The following is a 17,648-nucleotide window of genomic DNA, read 5'->3' on the forward strand; positions in this document are numbered from 1 at the left end:
TTTCTCGGTAGGTTTAACTCTCTCATTCACTTAACGAGGGCTTGGAGTTCTGAGGCGATCAGTCCAGTCCTCGACCACCGCGCTTAAGGGTTGCCAATAAAATCTGAATGAGGAAAGGCGGTCGCTGACAAGGACGTACCGGGAGCGGAGTCGCTAAGTCACGTTGAGCAGCACAGACTCCCATAGCGGGCCGTCTGGCTCTAGAAGCAACAGCTCACTCCTAAACCCTGGGAAGTAGCTCACCCACTTTAAACCGACTACATATCCCAGCATGCATCGCACGCGCCTCTTGCTTTCACCCAGATAAATACCATTCTCGCCATGTCTTCTGCGACTGTGCAAGTACCCAAGTTCCAGACTCTAGAACTTCAACTTCCGACTCGCACGATAACTGCGGCGGCGCCATTCAGAGCAGCAGCCTGGCCACGCCCCCCTCTTCCAGTTCCGCTCTCTCAGGGAACCGGCGAGGCGCGGGGCGGAGCCTCAGGCCCGGGCCAAGATGGCGGCTGCGAGACCGGCCCTTACGGACTCGCTCTCGTTTTGCCTCGCGCAACTCACGGCGGCGGCCGGGGAGGGGCCGGGTTGGGGAAAGGACCCCGCTACCAACGAGACACCCCTGGGCCGCGCGCTCTTAGCGCTTCGCACGCGCCACATCAAGGCAGCAGAGGGAATTGAGCGCTTCCGGGCACGCGGCGGGCTCCGCCCCCTTCTCTCCCTGCTACGCCGAACGGCTGCCGCGGGCCCCGCCCTGTCCCCAGCAGGCTCTGGCTCCGCCCCTTCGTCGGTTGCGTCAGCTGGTTCTTCCCCTGGCCCCGCCCCCGCCGCTGAGTCGTCTTTGCCGCCTTCGTCGCCAGTGCGCCTGCGCAAGACGCTGGATCTGGCGCTCAGCATTCTAGCCAACTGCTGTACGGAAGGGGCGTGCCGAGCCGAAGTGCGTCGACTTGGAGGCATTCTCTCTTTGGGTAAGTGCTCCGCCCCATTTCTTAGTCCTGTGCGGTCTTAGTCCTGCTCTTACGGCACGTCTCTGAGCGCAAGCTTTGTGAGGGATGCTGTAGCGCCACTCATCTCCGGTGTCATGCTGTGTGACGTCACTCCTCTCCCTATAAATTATACCCGGACCCTCCCAGACCAGGACTAGGTTTTGACCCCTGCCTCACTTTTGAACGAATGGTTTGCACTTTATATTTTTGGTGTTTTAGCGGACAGTGCCTACTGCTGTGTGCGTCCCTGTGCATGGCTTCACGTGGATGAGCTGGAGGCGGTAGTTTTAAAAGTTCAGAGAATTAATGGACTTAGGAAATGGTGCAGTCAGACACACCAGGCAAATCAATCCCTCCAAAGCTAGAATCCCTTGTGTAATAACTAACTATCCGACAAGACTGAAGTGGGCCAAAATGAAATTCAAATATAGAATGCCCAGACTCCAAGCACAGGCTGGGTACTTAAAACCGTATAGGAAACAAATTCCAGCAAAGGATAAGCCTTTCCGTGGACCGGCTGATTTGGCGCCTCCTAATGGTAATGATGGAAATAAAATTGTGTCACTGCTTTTCCTCTGATAGTAAGCCAGTTTTGGCAAAAATCTAAATTTTTAAAGTGAAGCATTTATATATTTAAAACTTGCATAGAATGCACTTGTACAGTAATGTGTTTGACAAGAGCCTTGACAAGAGCCTCGTAAATACCAAGTTCTCTCTAACTTTGCTTCCGCTTTTTTGTGCTGGGCAAGATTACCTTTTGAGTGGCAGGAATGAAAGCTGACTTGGACTGTCATGACAGCCTCAACCATCCTCCCGTCCCTGCTCCTTTCTCTTGTAATACCCCGCCACTACAGTTACCTGGACTGTCACAACAGGCTAACCATCCTCCCGTCCCTGTCCCTGCTCCTTTCTCTTGTAATACCCCACCCACCCCTTCAATTACCTGGACAAGTTACCTGGACTGTCATGACAGGCTCAACCATCCTCCCATCCCTGCTCCTTTCTCTTGTAATACCCCATCCCTACAGTTGCCCAAGTGTGTAACGTCACTGCCCTCCTTAAAACCCCTTTGTGGCTGCTGTTGCCTTCACGTTTAATTGACTCCTTGGACAGTTATCTGAGGGACTTCGTGAAATCGTAGAACAGACACCATTACCCGGGGGCATTCGGAAGAGCTGCTTCCAAACCTGAGACTCTGGCCTTCCTGTTTGCCCTCCTTCTGGCAAGTATCCGTTCAGCCGTCCAGCTCTCGCTCACCTCTCAGCATCTTCTGATCTTCCCTAACCCTCGCATCATGTTTTCCCCCTCCTCTCTCCCCCTCCCCCTTTGGGTTGTTGGAGATTGGCTCAGGGTTTGGTACAAGCTAGACAAGCACTCTACGACTGACCTGAATCCCTGGACATTTACCACATCTAGAGATGACTGATTAGAAACAGTTATGGGGTAGAGCCCTCCAGAAGACAAACTCTCCTTGCAGTGACCATTCTTCAGTGTGTGAAGACAGACAGCATCCAGAACCGAACGGCTCGTGCTCTGGGGAACTTAGCCATGGAAGCTGAGAGCTGCAGGGACATCCACTCTGCTGGTGAGAAGACTGCGAGAGTTGGAGTTGCTGAGATTTGTAGTGGGAGGACTCCCAAGTCTACCCTTGCTCACCATCTGTCTCCCGCTTCCTCCTCCAGGGGCTGTTCCCTTCCTTGTTGAGAGCCTGACCGCCTGCCAGGACTCACAGTGTCTCCAGAGTATAGTCCGTGCCCTGCGCAACTTAGCTGACTCACCCCAGCACCGCCTAGCCCTGGCACAGCAGGGAGCAGTTCGGCCACTGGCTGAGCTCCTGGCTACTGCCCCCGACCCTGCGCTGACCTCGGCCCTAGTCCGCGCTCTCTTGGAACTCAGCCGAGGCTGTTCCCGGGCCTGTGCTGAGCAGCTAAGTCTGGGTGGGGGGCTGGGCCCTCTTGTCAGCTTGGCTTCTCACCCTAAACGGGCAATACGTGAGGCGGCCATCCTGATCCTTGCCAATCTGTGTGCGCAGGGCCTGGTGCGGCCCGCACTGGGCAATGCTGGTGGTGTGGAGGTATTACTAGGTGAGCTTCGGCGGCGACGGGGGCCCAACGGGACCAGCTCAGCTTCCCAGCAGCCCCTAGTGCGGGCTGTGTGTCTCTTGTGCCGTGAAGCCATCAACCGGGCCCGGCTTCGGGACTCCGGTGGTTTGGAGCTGCTGATGGGCCTGTTGCAGGACCCTGGTGCCAGTGCCTGGCATCCACGTGTTGTGGCTGCCCTTGTAGGCTTCCTTTATGATACGGGGGCCTTGGGCAAGTTACAGGCTCTGGGCCTCGTGCCTCTTCTGGCCAGGCAGTTATGTGGTGAAGCTGGCGAAGAGGAAGAAGAAGGAATAGAAGCTGCTTCCTGGGACTTCCCTGAGGAACGGACCCCTGGGCAGATAGAGGCAGGAAGCTTCCGAAGCCTTAGGTGAGTCCTCTTATTAGGGCCTGAGGGATGGATGGTGTTTGGGGAGGGAGTTTGTGTCTGCTCTGGCCATCTTCCTTACCTCTGCCTCGTTTCTGCCTTAAGAGATTTGCCAAGATGTATTCCTAGTTCACTGCTCTTCCCTAATATCACTTGGTCTGCCATTTGACCCTGGCTCCACCCCATCATTCCAGAACTCTGATTGGGGGTGGCATGTGTCCTAGTTACAGTGGAATGCTATGGAGCCCAATTTTTATTTATTTGTTTATAATTTTTGAGACTAGGCTGCCTGAATCTCATTGTGTAGCCCAGGCTGTCCTTGAACCTGAAGCTATCCTCCTGCCCGGCTCTTATTCTGTTACCATCATTGAAACATTTGGGAAACGAACTGACTTTTCTGAGCTGCCGATTTCATGTGTGTACAGTGGAGGGCAGCAGCCTACATACAGAGCTGTTGCCGAGCCTACCCCGACCTAACTCCAAGTGATGGCCAATAATGTCAGCCTTGGGGATTCCAGCTACATCTCCACTCTCTCTAGTACCTTCAGAGAGTCTCTCTGTCTGGAACACTCTTCCTCCTGTGTGCCTTCGTCTCTCACCTCCTTCAAAACTTTGTTCGGTTCTTTCTGTCTTTGCGAGGGGTCGTGGTCACCATCTTATTTAATATCTCGCCTCTCCTCTGACCTTCAGTGTCCCGGTCCCCGTTCTGTTACCAAGCCTCCCTGACAGCAACATACCAGAAAAGGGTTGGTTGTTTTGTTTTGTTTGGACAAGGGATCTCACTCCATAGCCTAGGATGATCTTAAACTTAACCATTCTCCTGCATCAGTGCCCCGAGTGTCAGGATCACAGGCATAAAACACTGTGTACCTGGTCACATCACATGGTTTACTTGCTTGGGCTGTTTCTCCTCAGTAGATCATAAACCCCAGAATAATGTTTTGTTCATTACTTTTCTTGAGCCCCTGAAGCTGGACTTGGCACATCGTAAACACTAGTAATTCAGAATGAGGTGTGGCCCCACCTCAGTTTACACGTCTTCACGAAACTGTTTCCCTTCTCCTTCCTTAATTTCTCCTTCTTCCCTCTCTCCATCCCATCTATCTACTTTTTTCCCCCTTTTTGAGACAGTATCTCAGCAGGCTGTCCCAGATCTCACTCTCCCAGGCTTGCCTTGAGTTTGTGACGCAGAACCATCTTTCTGGATTCTGCTTCCTCACCTTGGCTCTGGGTTCAGACTCCTTTTCCTCCTGTCCTCTGTAGGTTGTGGCTGATTTCTGAGGGTTATGCAGCAGGCCCTGGAGATATCTCCCCAGATTGGTCTCCTGAGCGTTGTCCGATGCCAGAGCCATCTGAGTCAGTCAGCCCTACCCCTGGCCAGCCCTCAATGTCGACACCCCGCACACTGCGCAAACTGGCCCGCGTTCCCGCTGCCACTGCCGACGAGCCTTGGGGCCAGGAGGGGCCAGCACTGTTGCTGTTGTCACGCTTCTCCCAGGCTCCTGACCCGAGTGGAGCTCTAGTGACTGGCCCAGCACTGTGTGGCCTGTTGGCCTACGTGACAGGTGCACCGGGACCACCAAACCCGCGTGCACTACGCATCTTGGCGCGTCTCACCTGTAACCCTGCCTGCCTTGAGGCCTTTGTGCGCAGCTATGGTGCAGCACTGCTGCGTGCCTGGCTCATATTCGGTGTCTCACCAGATGACTGGCCTGTGGCATGTGCCCGGCCTGCACACCGAAGCCAGCACCGAGAGCTGGGTATGTTTCCCCTGTCCCTGCCCACACAAAAGGCCCATTTCCTCCCATACCTTATGTGATCCTAGAACCTCTCCTTCACTTGCCCTCACCGTTCTCTGCAGCCTACCATCTAAGCTTCTCAGCCCCAGGCATTGAGGGTGGGGGGCTGGAAGGCCGGGGAATTTCCCGCCTCTTCCATAGCCCAGGAATACAGAGAGTTCTGTTCTGTCCTTTGTCCAAACCTTGGGGCCCAAATAACCTGGTCACCAGGTTTGGCTCCTAGTGCCGTAGAATCGGACCTTTCCTCATTTCTTTACCCACTCTGCTCTTGTTCTGCGTGGTCCTGTTTCTGCCCTGGGCACACTTATGAACTCAGACCGAAGCACTGTGTCCTCTCAGGCTCTACTACTGACAGTTCTCATCTCAGGACTACCCTGTCTTCTGGCCTGACTGTAGGCTGTTTTATTCCTTAGGGGCCCCGATCTGCACCCTGGCCATCCACTTGCCTGTCCTTGACCGGTACTCTTGGCACTCCTCTGTTGATTTCTTGCCCTGAGAGTTTACTCTCCTTTGTTTTATGGACTCAGAGTCCTGTCTTGCCCATAGCACCTGACCTGCTGTGCCTGTCCCTGCAGGTGAGATGCTGCTGCAGAACCTGACTGTTCAGGCCGAGTCCCCCTTTGGAGTAGGTGCCCTCACCCACCTGATGCTCTCTGGGAGTCCTGAGGACCGAGTGGCCTGTGCACTGACGCTCCCCTTCATCTGCCGGTGAGGGGGAGGCGGGTGTGCTGCAGGGAGCGTGGGTAAGACTGTGCCTTTCCTGTGCTGCCCCGAGACACCCCCCCACTCAAAGACCCCCCCTTTCCCCACAGGAAGCCTACTCTGTGGCGCCGCTTACTCCTGGACCAGGGTGGCCTCCGCCATCTCCTCGAAGCGCTGACACAGCCAGCTCCACACCCGCTCTTCCTCTTCTTTGCCACAGATTCCCTCTCCTGCCTCCGAGCCCTGGTGTCTCCCACTGTGAGCCCAGTCCTCGTCCCTGCCACATCCCCTTGCCTCTATGAACCTCTCCTGGGTCCAGCCCCTCTCCCAGCTCCTGACCTGCACTTTGTTCTGGATTCAGGCCTACGGCTCCCTGCTCAGCGGGCTGCTTCAGCTGCTGCCTCCCCTTTCTTCCGGGCCCTGCTATCCGGCAGCTTTGCTGAAGCCCAGATGGATTTGGTGCCACTTCGAGGCCTGTCCCCTAGTGCAGCGTGGCCTGTCCTACATCATTTGCATGGCTGTCAGGGCTGTGGGGCTGCTCTGAGGCCCATACCCCCACCCGACCAGCCCTTGCTGGGCTCCAAGGCTGAGGAAGCTCTGGAGGCTGCTGGCCGTTTCTTGCTGCCTGCACTTGAGGAAGAACTAGAAGAGGCTGTTGCCCGCATCTACTTGGGTCCCCAGAGTGGCCCTGAGTCAGTGAGTGAGGTACTGCGCCTCGGTCGGCCCCGGCTGGCTGTCCACTGTGCACGATGGACACTGGTGCCAGGGCGCTGCCCTAGAAAACGGGCCCTGGCTCTCACGGGGCTCCTGGAAGCCGCGGGTGAGGAGGCAGGGCCTCTCACTGAAACTTTGCTGGCTGTGGTAACGGAGACTGAGTCATAGTACAGATGCTCTTGGATAAACTGTTGGCCTCCCTGGGGGAGCACTCAGGGGTGAGTTGGCTGTATGGGAGGCTTCTCTCAGCATGGCATGAGGGGAGACTGCAGAAGGAGCTATCCTCAGGGACTGTCGAGCAAGTGGAACTGAGCCCCAGGCTGAAGATCTCAAGATCCACGGCTGAGAAAACAACACCAGAGCCTGCGCACAGAGTCCAAGAGGACAGCTCAGGGCCCCAGGATCTGGTCTGACCAAGCCCTATGGTGTCAACATTAAAAACTTGAGATTTGGACACTGCTGTCGTGTGGTGCTTCTGCTTGCTTTCCTCTGGGGGTACGCCACCATTCCCCTGCCAAGAACCCCGTGCTTTCCTCTGGGGGTACACCACCATTCCCCTGCCAAGAACCCCGTGCTTTCCTCTGGGGGTACGCCACCATTCCCCTGCCAAGAACCCCGTGCTTTCCTCTGGGGGTACGCCACCATTCCCCTGCCAAGAACCCCGTGCTTTCCTCTGGGGGTACACCACCATTCCCCTGCCAAGAACCCCGTGCTTTCACACGGTCTATCCTTGGACTTACAAATCAATAAATAATTGCCTAGCCATTACTATAGGCCTGGGCTAGTGTGGGTTTTCTGTGGGATAGTTTTGGACCCCTGGAGGAGGCCAGTTTTCTGTTTATGGATCCTCATTGCTTAGACATAGCCACCCATCTAAATACAGAAGCTGCCGTGGCTGGGAGGTTTGGGCTGAGGGCACCGAGTGTGGTGGCATGTGATAGCAGTTCTGCCTTCCGACTGTCCCCTGTCTCAGTCTCTGTGTCCACTCCCATCTCAAGCCATGTTTTTCTTTAAGACACTAATTTGTGTGTGAGTGTGTGCATGCCATGGCTCCTATGTGGAAGTCAAGTGTGTACATGCCGTGGCTCCTATGTGGAAGTCAAGTGTGTACATGCCGTGGCTCCTATGTGGAAGTCAAGTGTGTGCATGCTGTGGCTCCTATGTGGAAGTCAAGTGTGTGCATGCCGTGGCTCCTATGTGGAAGTCAAGTGTGTGCATGCTGTGGCTCCTATGTGGAAGTCAAGGGTAACTTGAGAGCGCTTCTTCTCTGCTTCTGTCATGTGGTTCCCAAACTCAGGTCGTTTGGCTTGGCAGAAAAGTACCTTTACCTGCCGAGCTGTCTTCCCAGTTCAAGCCAAGTTTTAAAATGTCATCTGCCTAGGGGAGAGCCACTATATTCTCAGGGTTTCTGAGGCCTCTCTTGGTCATGCTCAGAAGATGTCGCTTTACTGGTGTTGAGGTGAAGGAAGGGTCTCCATCACTGGGCTCTCAGAGCCGTGGACTGAACCTGCCAGGGTCTGGGCATTGCAGAAAGGTGAGTTAGGGTGGCTCTTGCTGTCCCTGAGCCTCCCTGGTTCAGGCTGTACATTTAAGGTGTAGTTGCGCACACTTTTAATTCCAGCTCTCAGGAGGCAGAGGCAGGTGGCTCTCTGAGTTCTAGGGTTGCACAGTGAGATCCTATGTCCTTAGGTACATATGCCTTGTCCTTTTCTGATTTAGGCTGGCATGGAGGACTATGCTGAGTTTTAGTATTTTTTACCAAACTTTTCCAGATTCTGACTTGTTCCTGGCTCAAGGCCCATAGTCCATCATTTAGATCCGTTCTTCAGGGTGGCTGTAAGACAGCAGCCATCGGTTCACACCCATCTCCAGGTGTTTCCAACTTTTTTTTTTTTTTTAGGGAGTCATACAGAGACAGCTTGTCACTCTTGTGATTGGAGTCTCGATGCTTTCTTCTCTTTCATCAGTACCAGAAAGACTATTTCATCAGGGCAGAAGGGTGACAAGAGTTGTGGGATGTACTCTGATCACTTCAGTGTTAGGAAAGGTTTTCTTTTACAAGTTGTCTGTGGTTTGTTTCCTGGGAGTTTACGTGGGGTTTAGGTCTGGGTTTTGCTCTCTCTGTTTTGTATACCTGTTTCCAGGTATGTTTTGCAGGGAAAGACCTGTCTTAGAGTCTGGATTCACGGTGCTCTCTGTGTGAGACATTTTTTTGTGTGCACGCCTCTTGCCCTGCGATTTCTATTTGGCTGGCTGTCAGAACTTGGGAGTCTGATAGATCCTTAGAATGCCACTCCTGCCTCTAACAAAATTTTGCAAGAGACAAGTCTTTTAAAAATACCCTGGGTGGGAGTGGGAGCCCTGCCTAGAACTCAGGTGCTGGCTTTGGGAGGAGCGGGCTTAGGGGCTTCAACTTATGAGACTCCTTAGTTAGGCAGAAGCTATGGAAGAACCACTTCTGACTTGGCTTCAGCTTCTAGGACTTGCCGCGGAGGCAAAAGCTGGGGTGTGGCCTCTGAGCAGAGCCAGAACGCTGGCTTGGTTGGGTGGGCCCTGGTGCTGTCTTTCTTCATGTCCCCTTCTCCCCCTTCATCGCTCCCCCCCTCGATCGTATCCCAGCGGGTCCTGGCTTCCATACATGGTCACGGCCCTGCTTCTAACTCCCTGACGTCCCCCCCATCCCCCGCCCCCACCGGACACGGCCCCCGCCCTGCTTGCCCCAAGCTGTCCGCCAGCGCACCGCCATGGAGGACCTGGGTGAGTGGGGACCGGATCCCCTTAGCTTCTCACCCCTGCCTGCGTCTGCCCTCTTCTCCCACATTTCCCCCATCTTGAGTTTCTTCCACCATTTTCTTGCCTCTGCCTGCCTGCGTCTCCCTCCCAAATCCACGTACCCTTTCCTGCTTCTCCCTTCCTGGCTCGCTTGCGGCGCCGCGCTCTCCGTTCTTCGCTGGCTCTGCTCCCTCAGCCCGGTTTGTGCAATGGACTAGGCGTTAAGACACCAACGGGGGGGCTTGGATTAAGAGGCTTTGGGAAGGAAGGGGTTAAAGGATCCTTGGGTTTTGAGACTGGGAAAACGGACTAGAGAGGAGAGTGTGACATCAAGTTTCGGAGATGAAAAGGGGCCAGATAGCCGGTACCAGTGTTTCAAGGAGAGAGAAAAGCGAGCTCCGAAGTATAGCAGAGGTCAGGTAAGTCCTCAGGGCAAGAAAGAGAATAACAGACAGTGCCAAGGTGAGAGAAAGAAGTTTAAGCTCAGAGAAAAGGGACTGGGAGCTCCTAGATTCAAAACGCCCCAGGCGTCTCATCCTCTCGATTTGCGGAGGATGGGTCTGGAAGGTTGTGATCCCTGTGGTGGGATTTCTGGACCCAACAGCAGAGGGCGCTCCTCAATAATAGTACATGGATAAGAAGTCCACCAAAAAGCAGCTCCCTGGCAGTACCACTTGCCTTGCCCCTGAGGAGGACTGGGCGAGACTCCATTATGACTAACAAATGAGCCAGGTTGGCCAGGCTGTTTAAATATGGGGAAGAATTAGTGAGTGTGGGACAGAGAACAGTTAACCAGGAGGCTGGGTGTCAAGCACACAGCCGATTGAACGATTGGGGTTCTGTAAGAGCCAATCTCAGCTGCATCAGGAAAGCTGGGGGGAATCAAAGAGTCAAGTGACTAGGTTTGTACTTGGCTCCCAGGATGAGTCGAGAGAGATGGCTGGTCATAAATATCCCCTGCTACCATTCCACTTCTTTGCCTTAGCCTGGCCCCGTGTTTAGATTTCTTAGCCTCTGCCTCTAACGCCGGCTTCTATCTTTTCAAATTCTGCCACTTGGAACCCCTATCCTCTCAGCATTTAAGACCTTGACACCCTCACCCCCCAGACCTCTCACCCAAGGGCCTCTCACTGCAGATGCCCTGCTCTCTGACCTGGAGACCACCACTTCACACATGTCACGGTTAGGGGCTCCAAAAGAGCGCCCACCAGAGACACTCACACCTCCCCCACCCTATGGCCACCAGCCACAGGTGAGATGAGATTCTGGGGTCTGGGGCAGCCACCAGGGCCTGGGTTGGTCTGGGCTCGGGGAAATCAGAGTCCGCGTGAGGCAAGGAACATGACTGTCCTTCCATACACATCTCTACTCTCTGTAGACAGGATCTGGAGAACCTTCGGGAACCTCTGGGGACAAGGACCACCTATATAGGTGAGAGGAAAGACTTGGTCACTGGGACATGGAGATGGAGAAACTAGATGAAGTTCAGGTGAGGGGACTTGGATTCCCTTCCCTAAACCCATATTCCTTTCTGTCCTGTAGCACAGTATGCAAGCCTCGGTCACCGAAACCTGTGGCCCCTGTGGCCCCTCCATTCTCCTCTTCCAGCGGTGTCCTGGGCAATGGGCTCTGTGAGCTAGATCGTTTGCTTCAGGAACTTAATGCCACCCAGTTCAACATCACAGGTACCAGGGTTACGGAGCCAGTCTTCGATGGGTTGGGGACGGGGCAAAGCAGGGCAGAGTCTAAGGACACGAAGCCTTCGCTGGGAGGGTGAACTGAGAGCGGCCTCTTGCCTCGTGTTATTTTTCTCATCTCTCCAGATGAAATAATGTCTCAGTTCCCATCTAGTAAGATGGCTGAAGGGGAGGAGAAAGAGAACCAAGCTGAGGACAAGAACCCACCCAGTGTGTGAGTCTGGCAGAGCTAGGAAGGAGGTGGTGGGTCCTGGATGCCTGGCTTACTAGAGGAGGCATCATGCTAGCAGGCTCTGAGGTTCTACCACTGTGTTCTCCACAGCCCTCCCAGTCCATTGCCCGCCCCCTCAAAGCCTTCAGCCACCTCAGCCACTCTGGAGTTGGATAGACTGATGGCATCACTCTCTGACTTCCGTGTCCAGAACCACGTGAGTCTGGAAGGATTTTGCCTGGTGTCACTCTGTGGTTCACCAATCCAGTTCTGATGCTTCCAATTTGTGGCCTTGTTGACTCAACATCTATGTCCTCTCCACTGCAGCTTCCAGCTTCGGGGCCATCTCAGCCAGCAGCGGTGAGCACCACCCAAGAGGGGAGCCCTTCTCCACCAGGCCAGACTAGCAAGGGCAGTCTGGACACCATGCTGGGCCTACTGCAGTCCGACCTCAGCCGCCGTGGGGTGCCCACTCAGGCCAAAGGCCTCTGTGGCTCCTGCAATAAACCTATCGCTGGGCAAGTAAGTGAAGCCCCGAGAACAGAGGCATATGCCTGCACAGCCACCTCCGGGAACCAGACGCCGTGCTCTTCCCTGTATAAATATTGTTTATTCTTTGAGAATTTAATACATATAATCAGTATATTTTGGTTCTGTCTAGCCCCTCTTTTAATTCCTTCCAGTGCCCCCACCTTCCTCTCAACTTCACGTCATCTTTTCCAAAGCCACTGAGTACAGTCAGTGCTTCAGGGATGTGATTGGGTGCAGGGCCATTCTCTGGCGTGTCGGCACCATCCAGGGGCCACATTCCTGGAGAAAACAGAAGCACCCTCTCCCAGCAGGTCACAACTGCTGGAGGTTGGGCTAGGCAAGCGCCTCCCTCCTTCCTCGAAGGAATTTTAACTAGCTTGATTCTGAGGAGGTCTTGTGAGAGAGCCACAGCGGCCTTGTGTTCACGAGTACAACATCCTGTCTTGTCGAGAATGTTCTGATTCACAGTAGTCTCCCTGCTTCTGGCTCGTGCAGGCTTCCCCAGCCCTCTTCTGTGATGCTCTCTGAGCCTTGTGGGGAGAGGGTGCTCTACAGAGGCCCCATTTAGGAAGGCATGCTCTTCCCTGCCAATGCATACCTGTGGAGGAAAACTGCTTTTCTTGTGAAGTTGGGGCCTGAACCCAGGCCCTTGCATGTGCTAGATAGACCCTCTGTCGCTGAGCTGTACCCTAACTCTCAGATATTTTTTTTTTGAGGCAGTGTTTCATGTATCTCATGCTGGCCTCAAATTCAGTCTATATTCAAGTATAAACTCCAGCCGGGCGGTGGTGGCGCACGCCTTTAATCCTAGCACTCGGGAGGCAGAGGCAGGTGGATCTCTGTGAGTTCGAGACCAGCCTGGTCTACAAGAGATAGTTCCAGGACAGACTCCAAAACCACAGAGAAACCCTGTCTCAAAAAAAAAAAAAAGTATAAACTCCAATCTGGCTACTGGGATTATAGGCATGCATTCTCCTTCCCAGTATCTGTTATTCTCGGGAATCAAACCCAAGACTTTGTTTATGCTAGGCAAGCACTCTACCACCTGAGACACAACCCTAGCCCAACCCTTGGAATTTTTAGATAAGACCTTACTATGTAGCCCAGGCTACAAAACCCACCATGGTCCTTCCTTTACCCCCAAGGTCTAGGATTTCCAGCATGTGTGAGTATGCCCACCGGAAGTGGACTTATTGCTTATATGTTTTAGAAAAACCCATGATTTTATCTTTTGAGGCAGTGTCTCACTGTAGCCCAGGCTGACCAGAAATGTACTCTGTACCCCAGACTAGTCTGGAACTTCTCACAATCTTACCTCAGCCTCCCAAGCGCTGGAAGCACAGGTGTGAGCCATCATGCCCAGCGATGTCTTATGTTTCCTTAATTTAAAACGTTGTGTGTGTGCTAGGGACTGAACCCAGGGCCTTCACAAATGCCAAATACGCCTTTTGCCATTGAACTAACCGTTAGCATCATATATATTTACAGATGAGAAAACTGAAACTCTTAGTGATGAGTCATAGCGTAATAATTGCAGCCTGGTTAGTATTTGGTGTGCCAGACACTGTACCAGCTCCTTTCCATACCCTAATTTCATCTAATCTTCACAAGAGCCTATTGCTTTTGTCTAGGATCTCTCTTCCCTTTCAGAGTTTGGTCCAGGAGTCCTAGTTCTTGGATCACGCACTGCGTGAATATGACCCAGAATAGCGAGCTGTGCCTGATTGGCTTAAAGCATCTCCTTAGATTAAGTACCTGACTCCCATAGCAGAGTTACCGACCACAGAAAGCGGGGAAGTATAGTTTCTGTGAGGCTCTAGGCTCTTCAGTCTTCAGAGGTCGTTCCCTCTGCTAAAATGTATGTTTGTGTTGGCCTAAAGATGACTCTGTTACCTGGTGTGGTGGTATATACCTTATATAGAGTTGGGAGGATTGAGCTACACAGGGAGTCTGAAGTCAGGGCGGCTTAGAAAGATTCTGTCTCAAAAAAAAAAAAGCACACCCTACATAAACTTTAAAGTAATTAAACCTTTTTGTGGGCTCTTAGAAGGAGTGTGGGCCCCGATACATTATACCTTATGTGCTTTGTGAACACAGACCTAGAGTGAAGCCGGAAGGCCTGCTTTGGACCTCTAAACACAGTTTGCATCACCCTGGACTTTTGTTTTTTTTTTTTTTTTCATCCTGACCTACCAGGGTTAAGACTGGGAAAATGCCAGGTCTGTAAACCTTAGCTCACCCAGCACCCGCCAAACGTTGAGCCACTCGGACTGACAGAAACCTCCATTCGACTTCGCAGGTGGTTACGGCTCTGGGCAGAGCCTGGCATCCCGAGCACTTTCTTTGCAGCGGTTGTTCCACAACTCTGGGAGGCAGCAGTTTCTTTGAGAAGGATGGGGCTCCCTTTTGCCCCGAGTGCTACTTCGAGCGCTTCTCCCCACGTTGTGGCTTCTGCAACCAACCCATCCGACACGTAAGCTCTACAGAGCCCCGCCCAGTTGCCCGTTCACGCAGAGGACCGGCCAAATATCGAGTTTTCTTCCAGCTACCCCACCCCATCCTGTCTCTCCTGTTTTCCCTCTTTAACCCCAAATTCCTTGTTAGTTCTTCCCCCTACAGACATATACTTCCTGTTGTCCCCACTCCTCTCCCCTCACGGTCTCCCCCCCCCCATTCCCAGAGGGAGGTGGACTGAAGAAGGGACAGAAGGCGACAGTAGTGTCTTTTTTTTTTTTTTTTTTTTTTTGCAGAAAATGGTTACCGCCTTGGGCACCCACTGGCACCCAGAACATTTCTGCTGCGTCAGCTGCGGGGAACCCTTCGGAGAAGAGGGTGAGAGCTCACTCTTAAAAGCTACAGATCCACTGTTCTCCCTGCCTAGAGTTTTCTTCTATTCTGTCTGGCCCGCCCTCTCCCCGTGGGTTCCCACCCCATCTCGCCCTCTCCTTGACCTAGACCCTATCCTTCCCTTCCTACTACCCACACCCGCTGCCACTCTTGGATCTCGTAGTCCCACCCCAATCTTCTTTCCCTGCCCCCAGGTTTCCACGAGCGGGAGGGCAGCCCCTACTGCCGGCGGGACTTCCTGCAGCTGTTCGCCCCGCGCTGCCAGGGCTGCCAAGGCCCCATATTGGATAACTACATCTCGGCACTCAGCGCGCTCTGGCACCCAGACTGCTTCGTCTGCAGGGTGCGTGGCTGTGGGGAGTGGGCTAAGAGCCCAGAGTGGGACGATTCATTGGTTAGTTGGGTTGGCCTTTTCTGAAAGCAGCTCTTCTCTCCGGCTGCGAGGCTGCAGGGTTAAGGTGGATGTTAGTTACCCATGTGGGTTATCTGCTCAGGGTTTTGGCTCATTTTGCCCATTCCTCCTTCTGGTAGGAGTGCCTCGCTCCCTTCTCCGGGGGCAGCTTTTTTGAGCACGAGGGTCGCCCGCTGTGTGAGAACCATTTCCATGCCCAGCGTGGTTCGCTGTGTGCCACCTGTGGCCTCCCAGTGACTGGCCGCTGTGTGTCTGCTCTGGGTCGCCGCTTCCATCCGGATCACTTCACCTGCACCTTCTGCCTGCGCCCACTCACCAAAGGCTCCTTCCAGGAGCGTGCCAGCAAGCCTTATTGCCAGCCTTGCTTCCTGAAGCTCTTCGGCTGACCTCCTGTTGGATCACGGATCTCCAAAACTAAGTCTCCAAAAACCCATTTGTGAAAAAGACTGAGTCCTCCAGATCCCTAGCTCTGGAGTTACCCAGACATCCCTTCCCCCTACCCCGATTCCCATCCCCTTTGTGGCCCAGCCACTGAACAGACAACCCCTAAGGTACTCTGGGTTTGTCCAGTTCAGAAAGGGACCCACACGCCTAAAACACCCACTAGCCTGGAATGCAGACCTCACTTTGACCTGATCCCGGTTCTTGTAATTCCAACCAATCAGAGGCCAGGATGTCCCGAGTCCCCGCCCCCTCACTATTCTGTACACTTTTTTCTACAAACATAAAAACACGCTCCACATCTCATGGTGCCAGAGAACCTTGCTTTACTACCCAGACCCCCTGGCCAGGCTAGATGCTCTGAGGAGGGGTCTAGACCACAGCTCTCTCCAGCATTGGAGATGAAAACAAATGTCGGATGAAGGCAAACTCGGAAAGGCATGCCTGTAATCCCAACAGGGTGGCCTGGGCAGGCAGGCTCTCCTCAGCTGTATAGCAAAGCTGAGGCCAGGTTGGGTTTATGAGACTATCTCAAAACAAGCGAAATAACCCTCTAAAAAAACAAACAAAAATAACTGAAAACCCAAATCCAAAGCGGTGGCAACAGCGTGAAAGGTATGGCTGTTCATGACCGTAACCCCAGCACCAGGGTGGCAAGTTCAAAACCAGTCTGCATGGATATGGTGAGATCCAGGCCAGCCTGGATCCTAGGCTACAGTATCAAACCTAGTATTAAAGACAGGGTGAGGTGGGGTGGGGAGAAAACCTAGGTTCAATTCCTAGCAGCCACAACTGTTTGTAACTACAATCCAGGGAACAAAACACCCTCTTCTGGCCTCCACAGCGCCTGGTACACAGACATACCTGCTGGCAAAACAGCCATACATACAAAATACCAATTTTTAAAAGGGTTGATGAAACAGCTCAGTGGTGAAGAGCTGCTGCTGCATGCTGAGAAGGTGTGTGTTCAGTTCCCAGCACCCACGTGGTGGCTCACAACCATCTGTAACCCCAGTTCCAAGGGAGCTCCTGCATGCATGTAGTGTGCATACGTACATCCAGGCAAACACACACACACACACACACACACACACACACACACACACACACACACACACACAATTAAACCTTTGAAACAACTTAAAGTTCTAGGCTGGAAAGAACACCCAGCTGTAAAGTACTGGACAGGTAGTGGTGGAACCAGGATAAAGACAGAGTCTAGGGCATCTTCAACCCTCCTCTTCCTCCTCCTCTCAGCTCCCTATATTCTTGAATTCTTGAAATAAGTGCTTAATTTTTGCGTTCTCCCCCCGCCACACTTAGTTTGGCTCCCAGATTTTATCACCCCCCAACTCCCTTGTTGTTGTTTGATTTGGTTTTTCGAGATAGGTTTCTCTGTGTAGCCCTGGTTGTCTTTGGACCAGGCTAACTTTGAATTTAGAGATCCACCCACTTCTGCCTGGAATCAAAGGCACAAACTACCACGCCCAGCCGCACCCAGCTCCTTTTAAAGAACTCTCAGAGGTCATATCAAAGTCAAGAATTTCCCCTAACTATTTTAGGGGATCACAAAGCAGGTAAAACTAGGCCCTTGACTATACCACAGAGGAGGATTTCAGGGTGAACTAGTTTATAGAGCAGAGTTATTGCTTATTAAAAAGAAATTTTTAACATAGGTCTTAACCACAGGGTTAAGAGAGAGAGGGAGGGGCTTTGGGGAAGAAAGGAAGACACGCCTCAAACCATAGGTGTGGGCTCCTCAAACACAGGCAAGCCAGGCCTAGGTGTCCTAGTGGTCAGCGTATATAGGATTTTAAGTGCTAATGAGTTTCTAAGGCACCTCTACTTCTCTGTTCCAGTCCTCTCTTTGGTAATTAAGGTGATTAGTTTGGACAAAGTGGCAGGCTACAGAATGAAAAAAGGTCTTTACCAATTACATATCCAACAGAAGGTTGATATCTAAAATATAAAAAGAGCTAAAAAAAAAGTTGATGTTAAGAAAACAAATAACCTCATTAAAAATGGGGTACAGAACTAAACAGAGTTCTCAAAAGATGAAACGCAAGTGACTGAGAA

General features: G+C 52.8%; 2 protein-coding genes across 6 annotated transcripts; both read left to right on the top strand.

Annotated features, from left to right (window-relative positions):
- Positions 1 to 499: 499 nt before the first annotated feature.
- Positions 500 to 7,120, top strand: Armc5 (armadillo repeat containing 5). Of its 2 annotated transcripts, XM_075972430.1 has the most exons (7): positions 500 to 962; positions 2,458 to 2,565; positions 2,663 to 3,449; positions 4,710 to 5,206; positions 5,821 to 5,953; positions 6,058 to 6,205; positions 6,309 to 6,628. In XM_075972430.1, exons 1-7 carry the CDS (start codon positions 500 to 502, stop codon positions 6,489 to 6,491), a joined length of 2,319 nt encoding a protein of 772 aa, XP_075828545.1. In that variant the 3' UTR covers positions 6,492 to 6,628. The 2 variants fall into 2 exon arrangements, with proteins under 2 accessions (XP_075828545.1, XP_075828543.1); XM_075972428.1 differs by having other exon boundaries at positions 6,058 to 7,120.
- A 2,026-nt stretch (positions 7,121 to 9,146) lies between these two features.
- On the top strand, positions 9,147 to 15,877 carry Tgfb1i1 (transforming growth factor beta 1 induced transcript 1). 4 transcript variants are annotated; one of them, XM_075972433.1, is made up of 11 exons: positions 9,147 to 9,418; positions 10,570 to 10,685; positions 10,812 to 10,864; positions 10,976 to 11,118; positions 11,257 to 11,344; positions 11,453 to 11,558; positions 11,669 to 11,863; positions 14,172 to 14,345; positions 14,623 to 14,704; positions 14,914 to 15,062; positions 15,251 to 15,876. In XM_075972433.1, exons 1-11 carry the CDS (start codon positions 9,406 to 9,408, stop codon positions 15,515 to 15,517), a joined length of 1,386 nt encoding a protein of 461 aa, XP_075828548.1. In that variant the 5' UTR covers positions 9,147 to 9,405; the 3' UTR covers positions 15,518 to 15,876. The 4 variants fall into 4 exon arrangements, with proteins under 4 accessions (XP_075828548.1, XP_075828547.1, XP_075828550.1 ...); XM_075972435.1 differs by having other exon boundaries at positions 9,324 to 9,418; positions 11,669 to 11,859; positions 15,251 to 15,502; XM_075972434.1 differs by having other exon boundaries at positions 9,342 to 9,418; positions 10,981 to 11,118; positions 15,251 to 15,877.
- The last annotated feature ends 1,771 nt before the right edge of the window (positions 15,878 to 17,648 follow it).

The sequence above is a fragment of the Microtus pennsylvanicus genome, chromosome 5 (genome assembly GCF_037038515.1).
Source record: "Microtus pennsylvanicus isolate mMicPen1 chromosome 5, mMicPen1.hap1, whole genome shotgun sequence".
NCBI classification, from domain to species: Eukaryota; Metazoa; Chordata; class Mammalia; order Rodentia; family Cricetidae; genus Microtus; species Microtus pennsylvanicus.